The 21,091-nt window shown below is 40.4% G+C and overlaps 1 protein-coding gene across 9 annotated transcripts in view; it reads right to left on the bottom strand.

Annotated features, from left to right (window-relative positions):
• Positions 1 to 21,091, bottom strand: part of PLCB4 (phospholipase C beta 4) — a 223,348-nt gene that overhangs the window by 2,167 nt on the left and 200,090 nt on the right. For 6 of the 9 annotated variants that reach the window (XM_075413471.1, XM_075413474.1, XM_075413475.1 and 3 more), the window contains 6 exons: positions 20,130 to 20,205; positions 11,220 to 11,395; positions 6,992 to 7,093; positions 5,162 to 5,219; positions 4,657 to 4,743; positions 2,486 to 2,522 (listed from right to left, as the gene is read on the bottom strand). In XM_075413471.1, the coding sequence (XP_075269586.1) occupies positions 2,486 to 2,522; positions 4,657 to 4,743; positions 5,162 to 5,219; positions 6,992 to 7,093; positions 11,220 to 11,395; positions 20,130 to 20,205 (536 nt within the window). The remainder of the gene's footprint in view (positions 1 to 2,485; positions 2,523 to 4,656; positions 4,744 to 5,161; positions 5,220 to 6,991; positions 7,094 to 11,219; positions 11,396 to 20,129; positions 20,206 to 21,091) is intronic. The other 3 variants (XM_075413477.1, XM_075413478.1, XM_075413479.1) reach the window with 1 other exon arrangement.

The raw sequence follows: 21,091 nt of genomic DNA, 5'->3' as shown, positions 1-21,091 counted from the left end.
GATAGGAAATGTCTTTGGGAATGTACGCTTCACCACTGCTGTGTGAATACTACGATGTGTTACTTCCTGAAATGTTTAGAGTGTTAATCTATGGACTAATTTCTTTCATAAAGACAACGAGTGACAAAAATCCACCAGTGTAACATCTTCCTTGCAGTAGGCAAGATTTTTCAAAAGAATAGTTTTTTAAAAATAATCTCCATCTGGCCTGGATATCCTTACAATTACAGACGTGGTGTTTTCCACCTCAGGATTAGCCTACTGCTATCTGCTCCATGGGATTACACACGCTGACTCCACCTGAAACTGTATCCAAATGCATTGTGCAAAATACAGCAATGAATGTATGCCAGATACCGCTATAAACTATGCATGCCTCGGGCTCTGCAAGTGGAGTTAAAGCACTGAATATAAATGGCAACTGGCCTGGGAATCCCCTGCTTAGAAAGAGCCTTTTTAATTCCCTTCCTCAGCCCTCTCTTTCTCTCTCTCTCTCACAGGCACGCACTCGCACGGTTACTCCTCCTGTGGCTCAGTTACAAATCAGAAGTTGCACTTTGGTTTGAAACTCTGCAGTTTAAAGGAACTGGGAGTCACCATCTCTTAGTTTTCTCTGAGGGCTCTCAATCTGGGAAGTTCTTTAAATCCGTAACTCAAAGGACTCTGAATAAGTTGACCAAGACGGCAAACTAACCCATCTGTCTTTACAACTAAGCTCCCGAGGGCTAGGACAGGCTTAGGAAGAGGCAAACCAAGATAACATTTTCTTTGGTGCAACTGCTATGTCTCCTTCATGCAGGGAAGAACAGTTACTGGACTTGTTTTATGTGAACTATATTCCTCAAAAAGTTGTAAATGTTGCTTAGACAAGGAACTTTGCTATACAAGCTCCTACTTAAAGAGTCACCTATTCTGGATGTGCAAACACGTATTTGCATACGCAAAAATAGGCAGATGTAGATCCAAAGTAATGAGATGCACAGCTATTCATTTTGCAAGGTAAATGCGGGTTTGTGCAGATGTGATATATGTGCCTTCTTAAAAAATCTAGCCCTGTACTTTCATAACCATCATCTTGGGGAAAAAAGTAATTATGATAATAGCAAAGCAACTGTCATAAATACGATTAAAAATTAATCAACGCTCTCCATTTAAATGACTTAAAAGCTTGAAAGTAATGAAGAAATAATTTTAACATGAAAATATGGAAACATAATAAATAAATCAATATGTACAACCTCTTCTGAAACGTTGGCTGGATTTTGGCTGTGTGTGAAATGAAACTCCAGATAAAACAAAACGCTGTGTTTGTTTCTTAGTGACTCACACATTCAGTGTTCTAAGCTTGTGACTTAACTATTGGCACACAGTGTCCTATAAATATTCTGCATACCAATATATGGTGTACGGAATTATTTTAGTGATAACTTGGTTTCAAAGAACACATTAGCATAGGACCAGGATGCCAGTTTTTACTAGTCTGAGGTTGGTTCAGACAGTGCATTCTGACCTGAACACACAAGCACGACGCTTCAAGACAAGCCTTCTGGAAGGCAGTGTTGAAGCTGCAGTGAATTCATGAATTGAGTGGCAGCTAATGGACTCTGCTTTCAAGATGCTTGCTCTCCAGTGAGATCTAAGACAGGCTAAGAACCATACACAGTAAAATAATTCCGCCCCCCCAGCCTAATGAATGCTTTTTTACCTCATTATATGACTATAAATAAATGTTGTTATAGCGGGTGGTGTCAGACTCAGTGGAGCAAGACAGAAGTATGTTATCAATTCAAGAAAATAATTCACATCAGGCAATACTGTACAACTAGACATTCAAGCCTAATACAACTATTTCCCTTGGTAAGACAAGTGTTAACAGAGATTTCTTCTGAGTGATGATTATTTAGGAAGCCACAGCAGCACAGGCACATGGTAAATATAATTGCCATACCTTGTAATGTGTTGGATTTTGAAGTGAATTTTAAAGCACTGGAAGCCTCTCTTCTCTAGACACTGAAAAGCTATTTCTAGCCATCTGTTCTATATTTTGCTACTCTTAGCGTGGAATTACTTGTTTTATTACCATATTGATATATGTGGATACTCCTTGTCTGTCTATCAGCATTAGCAGTTAATCATATGTATGCTAACACTAAAGTAGTTTTCAATAGACACTTCTCACAGACACAGTTTAGAACTCTAGGCGTATCTTTCAGTAACGACAGGTAATGTACAATACAAGTTCATCTCTAAATATTTCCTCTGCACATCACTGCTCATACACATTTGAATTTGGGATGCTAAAGCACAAAATACTGTTAGTATTATGTCAGGCTCAAGTATCTGTGTGCAAACAAGATTAACATTGTGTTCACTATGTTAATGGTACTTCCCAATGGTTGCATTTACAAGGAGAGCTCCAATGATAATGATTTAATTTAGAAGGAAAGCACACTGAAATAATAGTTTGCTTATACGTCCGTCCTACCTTGTGTTTGAGACACTGCATGACAGGATTTCAAAAGCTGTTTGTACAAAAATAATAATGTCAAAATTGAGTAATACAACAAGAAGCAAATTAAATGAATGAAAACTGAAGTGAGATTGAAAAATTAATGCAAGAAAAACATACATAAACCAAAACAAATTTAAATTCATAACAGTTTGTATTGAAGGCTGTTTCCACCCATAATCTTACTTTTCTACATTGTATATTTGTATGAAAAATCTCTTCTCTTGTTTGATCAGGGGAAAAAAAAATCAGGCTTTGAAATTCTCACTAAAGAAATACCACCTTTATCTTGATCCAACTAGCTTTCATACTTCAATGTGTATAACAACGAAACCAGACCTAGCTGGGGGTTTGCATGGGTGCACTTTTGGGGCTAAAAGGAAGTGGTCAAAACAGCAGGTATGAAAACATGTGCTCCGTTGGACCAAATTAGAGTGAATGCAAAAGCTGTTAAGGACTACCCCTGTGGTGGAGGCCACCACATGCCCACAACAAAAGTGACAACGAGCACGTGAATGATCTTACTCCGTTTAATCATTGATGATTTAAGCTGGCTTCATCTCTGCACTAAAATGGAGTATGAGCAGGCTCATGTAAGCTGTTACCATCTCTCAGCAGTGGAAGCTGTAACCCCAGGTGGGGGAAGTATCTAACTGCTGAAACAGGTGACTCCTTTAATGACTCACACTCATTTTCCAGCAACCTCCCTCCCTTATACATAAGGTGTTTATCACATTGTGGTTAAAACCACAACTATAATCATTCCCTCTCATCCTTATGCTGTTAAAAAATTGTTCCAAAGCCCTCTGAAGCCAATGGAAAGCAACCACTGATAACACCTATCTCTGGATCAAGCCCATCATTTTTTGTCAACTAGCACAGTTTGCAGGGAGTTCTCTGTCACGCTTTCTACAGTGATGCTATACTCTGCTGTAGCCCAGTTGCCTCCCCCAGGTGCCTGCCTCCCCTGCCTTTTCATTAAGTGCAGATATCACTCAGGAGCAGAATGACTGACAGATCCATTCATGCTGGATGTTAGACATGGCGTCTACAGAAACCCTGTGAGGGAACAGACAAGGAAGTTTTGGTTGTTGTCCAGACGGGAGGTGGAGCGATCAGAAGACAGAGCCATGGTGGCTGGGGCTCAAGTGGTAGCAGCTGCTTGCGATCCTGCATGCTGTCACCTCCCTAGCAGTTGACCAGGCTGCAGCTTTTGGGGCTGTAGGACTCTCTCCTGACAGTGGAAGTATTTGATTTGCATGCACTCTTCTCTTCACTCCCGCTCTGCAAGATGGCTTTAATTCAGATTATAATGTCTGCCAGAGAGCTCAAGTTCTGGACATTTAATAAACAAAGAAGTAAGTACATAACCCTTGAAAGTAATGGGTATTAAATGCACCCCTTTCTCTTTCGTCTCACTGAACTGCTGGATATATTCCCCTTGCACTTTACATTTGTGTAAGTGCAGTACTGCAATTATTACAGCTCTGCTGGCTCAACCTTTCAGCAAGGGAACTGCTCAGAACATAGCGTTGCTTCTACCAGAAAGAAGATCAGAATTTTTCTCTCCTTGCCAAGTAGTTTTTCCAAGGAAAAAAAAAAAAGCTTATAACCTAGCAGAAAATAATAGGGTATTTTAATTAGGAAGGGGTGTACTAGCACAGATAAAATTCCCCATGCTACCATACATCTCTAGAATGAATTCAGTCCAAACTAACTCTCTTCGAGTTCAGAGACACTCTGTGCACATGTTTCACCTCCATTCTCCACAAGCAGCACTAGAAAGGTAAGTTCCAAAATGCAGGAGACAGATTTGCTTGAGGTACTTTTTGGGACTAATTAAAATGGATATGCTTTTATGACTGTCATATTTAGCTAACGAGTATCAACGTGGCTGAACAGGTGAAAGGACAGAATCTGGCTAAGCAGTCTAGCTTTCACATGCTTATCTGAAAGAAACCTGGTTTTGTATCATTATTTAAGTCACCTCACTTCTTCATTTTAACTTCCCAAGTAGGTGAGTGACCACGAACAAGGTCATTTTCCCAAGCTGGTAATGACTTACATGTAGAAGCATTATACTCAGCCTGATTCTGGTTACTGTTTTCACTAGCTTGCTTTTCTTTCAAGCCTTTAAAATAAGATACCTGTTCATTCTGCTTCTCCAAGACTTCTAAATGCTCAAGTTGAACTTTTTTCAACTGATCCATTTCCTTTGACTGCTTCACTGCCAGCTGTAAGGGAGAGAAAATAATGGCGGGAAATGTAACACCTTATTAACAAGCAAAATAAAAACTTACTTGAATCATACACATACATACACTATCTTGCCCCATTTAGATGGCACAGGACATCACAGGAGGCCTATTATATCACCCAATCTTAAAAAGAGCTATTAATAAAATATTATATTTATATTATACATATTACATATATATTACATAAAAGTAGAAAATACAAAATAATGAATATTAATTTTGTTAATGTAAAATAGCTTCTCTTATAGAGATGTTAGATCTTTTACACTACAAGTATATGCAACAAAGCAAGGACTAGCATCTGTTTGTTTACTAGAGCTGGATTCTCAGCACAGAGAAATGAAAATGAATATCCTGAAACAATGCCCAGTGACTTTGTCAAGGTTATAGTTACCCTTTTTCTTTCTTCCAGGAACTTTTTTGTGTTGCTGCTGTTCAGTTCTCTGACCCGCCTAAAAAAATGCAAAAGTTGTCCATGAAGACTCATTGGAAAAAAAAAACCCCTAAAGCTACAACAGAGAGAATGACAAACTCATAAGGTATATTTTGGTTTCTGATCATCTGTACCATGTGGGACTAATGTCAAATTGTACAATCCTTTGGCTACGCACCTGTACACTTCAGGTTTCCAATTACATTGACAGTATGACTGAAGACTTCAAAAAAAAAAAAGACCAAGACTGTTGTGAATGAAGTTCGCTTTTTCCCTTACTCAAGAGTGGTGGACAGCAGAACTTAAAAAATGTTTAATTCGTCTATCCCTTACTGCACTCTGCTCCCAATGTATTTTGGTATATAAAATGTGCTACATCTCTTAACAGTAGCAATGGAAAACTCGCCTGATGATGATAAGTAAAGTTACAGCTCACCAATGCTGTAAGGTTCTTAAAGCTCTTATTTAAGCAAAAAGATAAAGATACAATTAGTATTTACGTAAAATACCTAACTGGAAAGCACCTCTTCCTAAGATTTCCATCATGAAATATACCAAAAATAGTTCAAAGAGCTGAATCAGACTAATCACAAAGCCTGAAAACCAGAACTGCCTTCAGACTGCTTTCAAATCTGGGAACAGATTTATCTCAGAGTCACTAGTGGAGGTCTTGCATTAACTAAGCACACAGTTACCAAGGGCTCCAACAACTTGTCTTCCTGATGAGTTAGGAGCCTGTAGCAGTCAAGGCACTGAGTTCAGTGGGAACAAGTTAAAAGTCTTCTGACCAACACAGCCCAGTGCCAAGGAACGAATGTAAAAGAGGAAAGAATGAGCCAGACTGACAAGCCCAAAACAAAGGGGAAAACCTGAAGGCTTATCAGACATCATCATGTTGACCCTGCTTTTCATCTGTTTATTTGGAAACTTTTAGGATAACTAGAAGAAACTTAGAATAGCTATAATGCACATCAATCCTCCAAAAAGTCTCAGTAGCTGGTACTGGCAAGTGTCTCTCTAGTCTCTCAAGTCAATTAAGGCTGTCATCACCAAACGTGCTTCGAATAACCCACTTTTGCAAGTGCAGCAGTGCCCTTGATTTGCTGAGCTTGGATGGTGGCCAGGTCTCCAACGCCAGCACATAACGAGGGAGGGAGCTGCAGTTCAGTTCAGGAGTGGAGAAGCAATACGTGTGCTGTTGTGGAGTACATCTCCTGCTTTTTCACTCCTATCTTCCATCACCCTCTCTGCTTATCATAATCACTTTTAGCGCTCCTTCATTCTGTTCCACCTCTCCTCTGTGTTATCAGTAGAGGAGGCAGAAAGCCTTTCACTGGCACCACCTCCTGTGGTTTTAGTGATGCTGCCTCTCCAGTTATTCTAATTCCAGCTAGAACCAAACCTCAGACTCCCTGAAAACAGTATAGCCCTCATTTAATTTAAAAAGCAACAGCACAAAAGTATCATGCACTTCAAGCACAACCATTAAAACTCTTACAGATATGTTTCAATTTAATAGTGCAATTAGACCTACAGCACTCAGTCATAGCTCAGGAGCATAAAGTTAAGAGCTGTTTTATTTCCCTGATCAGGGCACTATATTTATAAAAAGGATAAACATGAGAAAAGCAGTATTTTTCAAAAAATGGTCATCTAAAAATACATTTGGCACAATCATTAGACCTTGTTTCCATACATAAAGGCATGGTTTTAATAGAATTAATCCACGAGTTCACCTGTCAGCCTTTGACAGCATTCTTTCCTTCTCAAGAAGGGAGAGCTGATACCTACCTCTCTCTTTCAGCTTTATTTTTGATAGATTTGTCTTGGCTTATAGCTTTGCTGTTCTCCATGGATATTTTAGCCTGGTTGGCACGCATTTCCTTGCTTTCCCTAGGCAAAACCAAACAAAGCCATTAATGCCTAAGATGCAACTGTTGTTGAGGTTGGCTTCCTGATATTACTGTGGTTAATTTTGTCCTTGAAGCATTAAGGAAGAGGAAAGAACAAACCATGTGAAAATTGCTTTCCTTTGGGCACACTTTATACAGTTTGAGCAAACATTCAGAAATCTCCATTTGTGCCAGAGAATATCATCTGAAAGATCAGTTTAAAGCATTTTTTTACACTTTGAATGTTATAAAAGAGTATAAAATACTCTTTTCTTCCTAGTATATCAGTTTTCCAAGTATGAGCTACTTTCAGCCGAAAATGCAATTTGTCTTTTAAAACTGCCTGAAATATTCACAAATCCTGCACTCAGAACATGACTGCAATATGAATAGTAATAATACTTGCTAGTTGTGGTATGATTCGACAGACTCCCTTTTAAGACTTCTACTTTGGGCCTGAAAAGAGCCCTGCAGTTTAGACCATGGTCAGACTTGTGTTCGGTTTCTACTTCTGGCCCCACAAACCTTGTAGCCTTTTCTGTGAAACGGGATAGCTTTAACAGAAATGTTGTTACTGAATCTTTTTTAGGTTTCTTTCATCTCTAAAAGACATTAATCATTAAGCAGCATGAGGAAACTTTGTTCCATGACTTACATTTTCCACAGTTTAAAATTTTTATTAAAGAAATGCAACGCTTCTTTTCCTCCAAGAGTTCATAATGTGAAACATTTCCTTAATATAGATTTAAAAGTAGTGGCATCACAGCAAAAATCAGACTGGATTCTAAAACATGTTGTGTCAAGCGCACATTTCATTCCAACAGTCCCTTCTCCAAATAAAAGCTTTTATTTTCTATATTTAATCTGAAGTAATTTTCAAGCACACTACCTTAAGAGCAGTATTGAAATAATTTGTTTTTATTACTGTGCTCAAGGATATAAAAGAAGTTAAGTGTAGGTGTTCAAACTGATTTAGCCTATTTGCATCAGATATAATTTTAGAGTGAAAGAAGTTAAGAGGATTAGAGGACTACTGTGCATCATGGATGATTTCAAAATGAGGTTTTGGCCATGGATATGGTTCAAATAGCCAACACACTTATATGCAACTGTTTATTCTGCTAACTATAATGTAGCTCTGAGCTGCACTGCTATTGAGTCTTTCTGGGTGTGTTGGGTTTTCGCAGCTTGCAAGAAATAAAAAGGATTATTAACAGAAGAAATGAAAAATCTGATCTTCCTTTTAAAACCACCAAGAAGCACTTGTAGCGACCACTCTTCATTTCTAAAACAGTGCTTCTCAAAGACAGGGCCAAAGTTCTAGTGTCAGTTCACTGCTAAACCGCCTGGCGTGGGGCTTCACATCAAGTCTCCAGTTCAGCCCGTGCTGCCCTGGCTGGCAGCGCTACGCCACCATTAGAGAACTCCCTCCCGCTCACAAGCAGTGGTGATGCCTGTAGCCAGTTAACTGGAAGAAGTAGATACGGCGGGATAGTAAAGAAAAAAAGGATTCTGAAAAACGCGGCACATGAGCTGCAAGATTTAACAGCTCATTTCCTACTGTATCATACTGACTGCAACTCTCAAATTTGTACAAACATGTCTTTTAAAGGGATACTTCACTTCAAGCATGTAAGTCTATGCCTGGAACTTATACATATATTTAGATAACATTGAAGTGCATTAACATGTTATTTTATGTCACCAGTATTGTTTGAATGACTAGAAATCTCTTCTACTAAAAAGAAAACCCAAACCACACATAATTTTTCTTTCTCTCTCATGTTATTTTATCTGGAGTACATAATGCTTGCGAATAACACCTCCACATCCCCAGTTTCTGAAATGCTGCAAGCTCACTACATCCAAGTCAGTCAAGCTAACGCAGTCTGGGGTGGCAGGGGGCACAGCATCCCCGGAGTTCAATAAGCTTCAGATTTTTAGTAGTATCTGCTGTCTTCTGCTTTGTTTTTAAATGAGCTCGAAGCACAAACTGTAACTGCTTTTTGTACTGCACATGGGGGGGAAAGTATCCACCCTACAGCAGACAACTACATCACTTTAGATTACTGATCTTTCCTACTACCCCTGTGTCCTCTGTTGTGATAGCTAACTCATTACCTCAGCTCACAGAGAGGGAAGTGGTGAGAACAGCAGGCTGAGGGCATGGTCCACCTCCCACACTGCTTTCAGATAGATTATTTTTTTCCTGTGGTTACCCAAGTTGTCTCTTGGCTGTTACATACACCTATACAGATAAATGCATACATATTCTAGATACACTATACTCTACAAAAGTTTACAGCTGATTAAGTGTAAAGTCTCTTTGGGGCATTATTATTCACATTTCAGTATTTGACATTCCAAATTCTTCTGAAATATTCACAGATTCAGACAGAGTCTTAAATTAGTTTCAAACACAAAAGTCCCCAGTCTGCACATTTGGGGGTTACACACAAATAAGCAGAAACACCCTAATTGCAATGAATAAAGCAGAAAGAATTTTGACGGTTGTTACTCCTAGGAAAGCTGAGAAGAAAAAGTTCTCAGCATTTATCAGGATGTAGATTTTGAGGTCTGGTTCTTAGTAGCTCTGAAAACAGAACAATACATCGACTGAACACAAATGATCTCTAGTAAGGGAGCAAGATCCATTAATAAGAACATAAGAACTATTTAGAAGAAACAATATAAGACTGTTTAAACAATGTAGAGATACAGAAATTCTAAACCCAAATACAAACACTATGAGAAAAAAAGCTTAAAAAAAAAGGCAAAACCAAATCTTGTCCTAGTGTAGATGTAACAGCTGCCTACAATGACAGCCTGTAGCCAAGTTACAGGAATAATAAAATACGTACAGAAAAGAAAACAAAAACTTACTTTCAAAAAGATGAGGGGAAGGAAGTCTTACTCCACAAACAGGTTACACATTGGTAAATTATCTTCTAAGCACTGTAGTGAATTTCAAATAGGACAGAGAACAGGACTCTCAAAAAAAAGTGATGGGGATTTCTCTGGGCTGATGCAGTCAGGTATGAATTAGAGATAGAGTACCAAGGACGGCACCTTCCTCTGGCTACTATCTTTTGAATGATGCATTTGTATTATAATTTAACAATTTCTGGACTTCATTTTTGACTGGGTATGTATTGCAGCACAGCTTAAATAGATGGGTTAACACAGAGATTAACATAAAGATGAGCTCACAAAAAGCCTTTTGCTGGGAAAACTCTCTGTTGGATGGAAAGCTTGCAGGTCCCAGCATGTGTTCTCTCTGATACAAAGATAAGCTGTTGTTTCACTCAGGAATTTAAAAAATCATTTCAATTCCTTCTTCAAATGTGATTTATTTATTCCTTTTTCACCATGTTTTTTATGTGAAAGATGCTGAAGACAATTACATATGAATATATATGTATCGATATATATGATGTATGTACATGCACATTTGCATTCATATGCTTTTAGGCTGCTTTGCATAACAGATCATAGCATAAAAAAATGATTCCTCTACTTACTGCCATTTTTAACACCATGGATACGATGTGTATTTCATTTTATGTTATTTCAAATAAGCAAGACAGTTAATTACAAAAGCAACAAGACAGCAGTGTCATGCAGTATCTTCTGTATTCCCAGTGATTACAACAGGATACTGTATTAAGACAATGTCAGTCTAATGTAGCTTATCCTGCTACCCGTTGTTTTTATGATCTTGCTCTTCGTGGATCTTTCTTATAATCACCAATGCTATAAACACATGCATCCGCAACTGCTAGCAACTCCAAAGGATATCTCCATACTTGATACTTCCCAGTTTCCAGCCCCTGAATTGAGTTCCTCAGTAAAGTCTAAGCATCCACAGCTGATGCAAACTACTACTTCATCGCATCCGCTGCCTTTAATGAAATTCAGATAATCTAAACCAGCTAAGAAGCCCATTCCTGCATCTACCAAAACCTCGCATGGTCCCTTCATTACTTCTACCATGCATACAGCCCAGTATCTTTGACAGCAGTACAGGAGCTATCAACACATAATAATAATTAAAATAACAACAATAAAACATTATACAAAGCAGACATAAACCAACCCTCATTGTCAGGTAGCACTGCCCTGCTCACCTGTCATGTGAAAATTTTAGCTGCTGGGTTTGTTGTTCGTGAGCATTAATCAGCAGTTTCTTCAGTAGTTCACACTGTTGGTTCAAGTGTAAATCACGTATTTCTTGCTCTTCGACACTGTGCGTATTGATCATCTCAGACCACTCTTTCGTGTGCTGTGCCACAATCTCTTTGACCTGTAGAGAAGTAACAGCAGCTTTGCTAGAGGTTCTCAGCTAGGCTAGGAGATGAACTATTACTGCTGCTGAAGACAATGTAAAGACAATCATAAAAAAGATTATAAAGAATGCAGCTAAATTGTGAAAAAAGTTACATAAACGAAGTTGCTTCACAGCATAACAAAGCCACTGAGGACACTACAGTGTATTACAAAAACAGATGTAAAACAACCCCTACTATTAGGACTCTGTGATCTAAAGTACTCTGAACAAACTGGAAGCATTTACGCTCTTGACTACTACTGTTATTTTAAAATCTTCTCTAACACTGAGTTCATAATAAAACAGTTTCACATTTTTGGTTGCCACAAAAAAAAATTAAAAGTATTGAAATTAACAATGGAAAAAAACTAGCAAGCAGGATTTCTCTGAGGACTTAAACACAGTCTTTGGTTTTGTGGAGACAGTTTTACATACACAGTCAGTTTACAGAGAAATCCTGTATTTAATACAACCTGAATCTAACGATGGGCTACGTATCATTGTTTTATATTCATTAAGTCATCAGGAAATCTGACAAGTATTCTTCTTTTGCTTATCTCCCAAGACTCACAAGAATAATGAGATTAAAGTTCTGGAAAGTGCCCAAGACACAATACGAAGAAGCCTAAATCACCAGAGTTCATTATAAGAATATATTGCACTCAGTGGTTTAGAAAAGAAGATAACAGAAAGACATATTTTATTGTTCTTTAGTAATTATCTTTGGGTATTTTGACAAGCTATCCTACTTTTCCATAAATGGTATACAAAATATGCCTCACAATAAACCTATTTTCAGGTAGTCATTTCAACTGCTACTATGGTAACTAATAGCATCTGGGTCATCTTCTATGAAAGCTAAATCCTTATTCTTCAAATCAAAAATTGGCACTATGCTACTCAGAAAATGAGAGACTGACGCCAGTATTTTAGGTGTGTGCCCACGTGAGCTCTGCATAATGCAGAACAGACTCTCCTGCACACACTGATGATAGTGAAAGAAGAGGGGACCTTAACAGCCCCAGTCTCCATTCTGCCCTGGAAAGCCTCCTGTGAAGGCCCTCCTACACAAAGCTCATGTTGTGTAACAAAGCTGGACCCCTAATGAAAAAAATACGCGAGCAGACTTGCATTTAACTATAGTTAAACAGTGGTCCCATATCAAAACAGACAGGATTGGAGGCAGAAGCAGCTGACAGAGAGCTACCTGGAGTTTCCTGTAGCTGTCAGAAAAAAAGAAAAGCATTTTGAGGCAGGAGATTGGTACAACTAATACAGGCCTAATTCATCAGGGTGTTCAAGAGTGAGTGTACCTCCAGCAAAATGAGCCATGCTTATTTTTGTGCGTGTGGGTAAGTGTACTACTAAGCCAGAGCCTATCAGCTATGAAGTTACAAACACACTGAAGGATGTGGAGCAGTTAGTGCGGGTAGTATCTTTAATAAGATGTTCATAAGGCAGTACTGCCTTCAGAGCCAGAAAAACATGAGGATTCAGTTTTAAAACAGGTCAAAATAAATGCTTGGATGTTGATAACAAAAAGACACTAATTTTTCACATGGAGTTTTTGAAAGGCTGAGGGACAGACACTCCAGCTCACCTTTGGAACCCACCTAAGGCATTTAAGTTAGGACCCAGTTTAGTCCAAGCTCCTTGTATTGCTGATGCGAAAAGGTGAGCGGTTTCAAAGCAGGATTTATCACACCTAAACACTACCTGGAGATGCCTCTCATATAGGGAAACCAGACACTTCAGTTAGGTTGCATGAATCTCCTCTCAATAGTGAACTCACTTGGCTTATCAGCCCCCAGGGAGGAGACCTAGAGTGGACTTCAGGAGAGCTAAAAGTAAGTTATGGCTGAAGTTCTCGGAAAAACCCATTCCTTACTTATTTATTTTCAGTGCAGAGTTTCCAGATGGAGTCAGCTCCATCCACAATTTGGAGAAAAAAGGTACAGGTAGATCCAAAGTCCTGAGCAACTGTGTATAATCGGGACCACATACTCAGAAACCTTCTGTGGTCACGACGTTAGAAAGTATTAATATTTAAGAAAGACAAGTACTATTATGTGACTCAGAAAGCAGTCAGAGCCAGCAGCAAACCACACCTGTGTACCACACATCTTGGCACAGGAGCCAACACACGGTTCCTTAGACTGACTTGTGCTTCAAATTGCCTTCCTGCAGAGAATGCTCTGACTAAGCTCTGCCCCCTTTCAAACATCAATAAAATTGTAGCAGGAACTGTGACAGAGCTGGCCAAGTATTCTCATCCACCACTTGCTGCTGTGCAACTCTTCCACACAGCTTGCCACTTATGACTGGGTTTCAGACTAATCTGAAGTACTGGAAAGTGCAGGGAATATTACCACATGAGATGTGATTCCTAGTCACAGTAAGTTTGTTTTACACTGCCCTAAAAGGACAGGCAGGCATTCCAGAAAACAAAAAAGAGCCTGCTTTTATTTAAAGCCTCCTTACGCTGTAGAGGAAATGCGTAACAATCTTTGCATAAAGTAAGAATCGTGACTTACACAGAATCACACAGAATGGTAGGGGTTGGAAGGGACCTCTGGAGATCATCTAGTCCAAACCCCCTGCCCAAGCAGGGTCACCTAGAGCAGGCTGCACAGAACCGTGTCCAGACAGGTTTTTAATATCTCCAGAGAAGCAGACTCCATAACCTCTCTGGGCAGCCTGTTCCAGTGCTCTGTCACCCTCAGAGTAAAGACATTCTTCCTCATCTTCAGCTGGAACTTCCTATGGTTCAGTTTGTGCCCTTGTCCTGTCGCTGGGCACCACTGAAAAGAGTCTGGCCCCGTCCTCCTGACACCCACTCTTAAGATATTTATAAGCATTTATAAGATCCCCTCTCAGCCGTCTCTTCTTCAGGATAAACAAGCCCAGCTCCCTCAGCCTTTCTTCATGTTATTGAGGACAACTTCTTAAGCCAGGTAATAAGCACCCCTACCCGAGGGGATGCGATACTAGACCTGGTGGTCACCAATGCTAGTGAGCTCATTGGAGACGTCAAGATCGGAGGCAGCCTGGGCTGCAGTGACCACGTGCTGGTGGAACTAACGCTACTGAGGGAAATGGGAATAACGAAGAGCACAGTCAGGACTCTAAATTTTAGGAGGGCAAATTTCCAGCTCTTCAAGGAGATAGTCAGAAGGACTCCCTGGGAAACGGTCCTCAGGGACAGGGGAACACAACAGAGCTGGCAGGTCTTTAAGGATGTATTCCAGAGAGCGCAAGAGCTCTCAATCCTCAAGTGTAAGAAGTCGGGCAGAGAAGGGAAGAGACCGGTACGGCTGAGACAAGAGATGCTGGTCAAACTGAGGAAGAAGAGGGAACTGCACAGGCAGTGGAAGCAGGGACTGGCTTCCTGGGAAGAGTATAGGGAAGCTGCCCGGTTGTGTAGGGATGGGGTCAGGAAGGCCAAGGCACAGCTGGAGCTGAACTTGGCAAGGGATGCAAAAAATAACAAGAAGGGCTTCTACAGCTATGTCAGCCGGAAAAAGATGGTCAAAGAAAGCGTACCCCCGCTCATGAGCGAGACCGGCAAACTGGCAACAGCAGATGAGGAGAAAGCTGAGGTACTCAACAACTTTTTTGCCTCAGTCTTCACTGGCAACCTCTCTCCTCACCCCTCCCGACTCGATGAATGGCATGAAGGAGACCAGGAGGGTAAAATCCCTCCAGCTGTAAGTGAAGACCAGGTTCAGGACCTCCTGAAGAACTTAAATGTACAGAAGTCCATGGGACCTGATGAGATGCATCCCAGAGTCCTAGGGAATTGGCTGATGTAGTTGCCAAGCCACTCTCCATGATATTTGAAAAGTCATGGCAGTCAGGGGAAGTCCCCAGTGACTGGAAAAAGGGAAACATTGTGCCCCTTTTCAAAAAGGGTAGAAAGGAAGACCCTGGGAACTACCGACCTGTCAGCCTCACCTCTGTGCCTGGGAAGATCATGGAACAGATCCTGCTAGAAGATATGCTAAGGCACATGGAGGCCAGGGAGGTGATTCGAGACAGCCAGCATGGCTTCACCAAGGGCAAGTCCTGCCTCACCAACCTAGTGGCTTTCTATGATGGTGTAACAACAAGGGTGGACAAGGGAAAACCAATGGATGTCATCTATCTGGATTTTTGTAAAGCCTTTGACACGGTCCCCCGCAACATCCTTCTCTCTAAATTGGAGAGCCACGGATTTGATGGGTGGACTGTTCGGTGGATAAGGAATTGGTTGGATGGTCGCAGCCAAAGGGTAGTGGTCAACGGCTCAATGTCCAGATGGAGACCAGTGATGAGTGGAGTCCCTCAGGGGTCCGTACTGGGACCAGTGCTGTTCAAGATATTTATCAATGACATGGACAGCGACATCGAGTGTACCCTCAGCAAGTTTGCAGACGACACCAAGCTGAGTGGTACGGTTGAGACACCAGAAGGACGGGATGCCATCCAGAGGGACCTGGACAAGCTGGAGAGGTGGGCCTGTGTGAACCTCATGAGGTTCAACAAGGCCAAGTGCAAGGTCCTCCACCTGGGTCGGGGTAATCCCCGCTATCAATACAGGCTGGGGGATGAAAGGATCGAGAGCAGCCCTGCTGAGAGGGACTTGGGGGTACTGATAGACGAAAGGCTGGACATGAGCCGGCAATGTGTGCTGGCAGCCCAGAGGGCCAACCGTGTCCTGGGCTGCATCAAGAGAAGCGTGACCAGCAGGTCGAGAGAGGTGATTCTGCCCCTCTACTCTGCTCTGGTGAGACCTCACCTGGAGTACTGTGTTCAGCTCTGGAGCCCTCAGCACAAGAAGGACATGGAACTGTTGGAGCGGGTCCAAAGGAGGGCTACAAAAATGATCCGAGGGCTGGAGCACCTCTCCTATGAGGACAGGCTGAGAGAGTTGGGCTTGTTCAGCCTGGAGAAGAGAAGGCTGCGGGGAGACCTGATTGCAGCATTTCAGGACTTAAAGGAAGCCTATAGGAAAGATGGGGACAATCTTTTTAGTAGAGACAACAGTGACAGGATGAGGGGTAATGGTTTTAAACTAAAACAGGGTAGGTTTAGGCTAGATATAAGGAAGAAATTCTTTACAATGAGGGTTGTGAAACACTGGAACAGGTTGCCCGGAGAGGTAGTGGAGGCCCCATCCCTGGAAACATTCAAGACCAGGTTGGACAGGGCTCTGAGCAACCTGATCTAGTTAGTGGTGTCCCTGCTCGCTGCAGGGGGGTTGGACTAGATGACCTCTAGGGGTCCCTTCCGACCCAAAACTGTCTATGATTCTATGATTCATCGGAGAGATGCTCCAGTCCTCTAATCATCTTTGTAGCCCTCCACTGGATTCTCTCCAGTAGCTCCTCATCTTTCTTGAAGTGGGGAGCCCAGAACTGGACACAGTACTCCAGATGGGGCCTCACTAGGGCAGAGTAGAGGGGGAGGAGAACCTCCCTCGACCTGCTGGCCTGTTGACTTAATAAAACAGTGAAACAAGTAAGTGTATAAATAGTGGAAGCCCTGGTGAAAGCAAGTATTTTGCAACTTAACTGCAAAGAGCATTTACAAAGCCCAAACAAATGCAGAGAGACAAAGACTCAAGGGCCCATGGCAAATGAATAATGTGATCATCGCTTTTAAATGGTTAATGTTATACACTACAGAGCAACACACAGGCAGGAATTCTGTATCTCGGGTACACTGATACCGAAGAATCATAGAATATCTCAAGGTGAAAGGGATCCAAAAGGATCATCAATTCCAACTCCCAAAGAAGAAACCTGCAAGGGACTTAAGCATGGCAGTATTTAATCTGAGAAGACAGGAAGTAAGAGTAGTAAAAATCTGCCTGTGTTCATGGATAGATGTGCTAGTGATGTGCTACTAATTTCAAAATCAGCACGCAGTCTAAAAAGCAGGTACAGCTCCTTGTAAAAAAAAGTTTTTCGCTAGCGGTGGGAAAGAAAGGGAAGATTTCTTTTCTTAAATACCCTGCAAGCTAGAAGTCTCCTTTCAGATACAGCAAGATATAACCTGACGATAAGAATGAAAGGGATTTGCCAAACACCAATTACAAGACTTGAAATACCCAATTTGACTCAGATTCAGACGACCTTAGAACTCAAGACCATTAAATCATCTGAAATCCAATTTTGCTGCAGATCTGAGATACACTTCAAAGTTCAGATGTAGTAAATTCAGTGTACATCTCTGCTTTTTTCCAATTTATTAGCATCGTAGTTAAAATGACTATTTCATTTGCAGTGGGCTGTGCTCTTGTCCTACTTTCCACTATTAAGATAGTGGTGCTTATCCAAAAGGATAAAAAAAATAACCATTAGCTAACTTCTCTCTTTCGTGTTCTACAGTGTTTGCAATCCTGTCCTTTCATCTGTTCCTACACTGGGCCTAAGAGACTAATTAAAATCTTGATAAGGAACTTTCTTTTGCACAGCATATATGCAAGATGTTTGTTTAGTCACTAAGTTCAAGCAGGAATAATCTTTGAAGTAATCTTTCCTTTTCTTCTTTTCATCCTCTGCCTGCTTGATACTGGGACCTACTTTTCTAATGCAGGAGAGTAATTTGCATCTGCTAGGTTAATTGTGTGTGCAAAGTACACATTGGGACATTCAGATCTAATTTAAATATTTTATGCCAAACTTGCACTGGATGTTTGCTCATGACAGGAAGACTTTTGTAGATGAAAAGGTCTCTTTGGTGCTAAAGTGTACATGTACATCGTGTCACAGAGCTGCACCAGAGGACATGAGCTGTAATTAAAGCTGAATTATGGTACAATCTGATATCAAAATTAGTGTGCCAAATGCTGAGAAATGCTGAACGACTGTTAATTAACAGACTCAGACTGTATCAGTGTAATGCATTCAGCACCTCAGAATTTAATCTAATTTAATTGCATGTACCTTCATCTAGAGAAAAGTTAATTTCCCTGTGGTCTTGAGCACTGTTTTCCAACCTGTTGCTTACAAACCTTTGAATGATCTCCAGAAATAATTCGAGGGCCCACACACGGCAATTGAAATAAAAGAATTCTGTGAGAATACTAAAATCAGTACATAATCTGGACAATTTTGATGGAACCACAAGATATTGAAAAACACTGACCTAGAGAAAACCACAGAGGTAGATGACTTGCAGAGGAGTTCTTCAGGAATTATCAAACGCACAGAGCCTTGGCATTTCAAAGGAGCTTACATTTAAGTCTCCTTTGAAAATACCATCCTAAAACCTGACATGAGAGTGGACAAAAATCAATCTATTTTCCAAGTATGGATTAAGTTGAAGGGAACCAGTTTGAAGCCAGGATCTTAAAAGGAACAGAGCTCAGAAACTGCATACGTTTGTGGAAAGGGAAAACATGAGCCACATTTATTGGACTTGGAAGCTTCATGAACACTTGGATGTCCCTTGTGTACAAATCACACCTCTTAATTACAGACTGTGAATGACACAAGTCAGAAGAGATATCATAGCAAAGAATTTTGTACACAATATGAGTTCAAATGAGTTTTAGAGCTTATGTCTGGATGACAGGGAGCTAATGCTCCTCAGAGAGTTTATTTCACTAAGAAATGAACTTTTTTTAAGTTGTCAACAAATTTGCTTTTATTTAAGGAAACAGTTCTGGATTTTTCATTGGAGAAGGAGATAAGGAGATAAGACAGTACACTAGGTTTTTTTCCTGGGGATTCTCCTACATCTTTAGCTGAGCAGGTAGCAACAAGAAAGAAACCTTGTTTAGAAAACCAGGATCTTCTCCACATGACATAATACCAAACAATAAAATTAGGAGAGGAAAAGATGGAAATGACCTTATTCTAGTCTCAAACTCGTAGCTGCTTTTGTTTATATTTTCTATACTTCTCTTGATTCTTTTCACAGGTTTCAGCTTTTACAGTAACTCCCCTGTACTGTGGTCACTCTCCTGTACTCTTCTCCCTCCAGATCATTTTGTACATGGATGTGTACCTGCCACCCTCTAGTCTGGATATCTTTCAGAAACTTGAAAGCATGTCAATGGGTGGTAGATAAAACTTTCAAAGGAAATATGAAGTCAGTGAGAATAGTAGTGGTATACAAGTACAGAAGAAGCAGCTCTAAGCAACTCAGTGTGAGTCATGAATCACACAGCTTGAGAACAGCTTTTTCAAATGAACTGAGGTGGAGTCTCTGAGCACTTTTATTCTCCAGCACCTTGGAGAAAACAATACAACTAAGCAATGGAGAAAAAAAGGTATTAGAAATAAGAAGACACTCGGTTCAAGAGCAACTTGGACTTCTCCTTCCCGAAGAGACACACTAGCAAGTGTTGTCCGTGGTGACAGTGAGGGGATATGAAAATGAAACTTTTTCATGTATACATTTTGAGAAAGTATTCAGCATCCAAATTTCATACAGAATATATTTATCTCTTTGTTTAGCTAGAACTAACACAAATGACCAGTTTAGCTTCATGAGGCATGAATATGGCACTTTCTTCAATGATTTTAAAAGGGCAGGAAATTGATGCTGATTTTTAAAAGTTTTTAAAGAAATACTTTTAGACACTCAATTACTCCCATTCTTTTCAACATGTTATTATTGTTGAAAATCATTCATATGTTTCCAAGAAAATTAATTACCACTTGGGTCTCAAAATCTATCTTTCAGATGTTGCATGTGTTAAAAATGGCTGTTTGCTTACCTTAGATTTGTGATCTGATGTTAGTGTCTGAATTTTAATTTCCGTTTCTTTCTTCATTTCAAGACAATTACCTCCTCTAAAACAAAGGAAAATTGAAAATGTGTGCCACAAGTTAAACATCTTCCCATTCAGTCAGCTCTTACTAATTAAAATGTTAATCAAAGTTGAAGTGCTGCAGCGTATTGGAATGAAATAATTTCTTCTGGCAATTTATTCACAACTTACAAAATATTGTTGGATTAATGATCACTCAATTCAAACACCACACGATTAATTCTAGATTGGCCCAGCAATTATTCTGTTGCTGAGGATATATCAAGTATCTCCATTTATGGTACTTGGTTCCTTTTCCAGGCTTAAAATACCTTGCCAAGAGAAAACAGTTTCTGCCTGAATACTAACAGGCATATTCATTGCATTGCCATGAGTATACCCTCCATTTTAAAAGTAATTTTTGCTACTTTTTTTCATTTTGAGGCTGAGAAAAAGAAGTCATTTGAACAACTGCCTCACAGGGCAATTTGGGCATACTAAATTTGAATGCCTATTGAAAGTGTAAGCGCCCCTCTGTGAGAAAACAGAAGTGAATGGGTTGCAAAGAAGAGGACCTCATTACCCTGGCAGACCACACCAACCCACGTGGATGAATCCAAGCCATTAGATACCTCATATGACATGGAAAGCAACAAATCCTGAATACAGCATGGCCTTTGTTCTGGGTAACATTAATGGGGTTGAATGCAAGCTGCAAAGCTTGTTTAATGCAGGAGTGCATGATTCTAAGGAACAGGCTGGTAAAATACCTGCGGGGGCCCATGCTGAAGCTCCCCTGATGTGCCTGTGGGTTAGGAGACAGATGACTTCTACCTCTCACCCACAGAATTTCCTTCACCAAGCCCAACTACTTGGGTCGTGAACCAACTCGGACGGATGTCCAGAAAAACTACTCCATTGCAGCTACA

Source organism: Opisthocomus hoazin, chromosome 2, assembly GCF_030867145.1.
Source record: "Opisthocomus hoazin isolate bOpiHoa1 chromosome 2, bOpiHoa1.hap1, whole genome shotgun sequence".
NCBI classification, from domain to species: domain Eukaryota; kingdom Metazoa; phylum Chordata; class Aves; order Opisthocomiformes; family Opisthocomidae; genus Opisthocomus; species Opisthocomus hoazin.
Note: the sequence above shows the minus strand (reverse complement) of the source record. Positions and strands in the feature narration are given on the sequence as shown.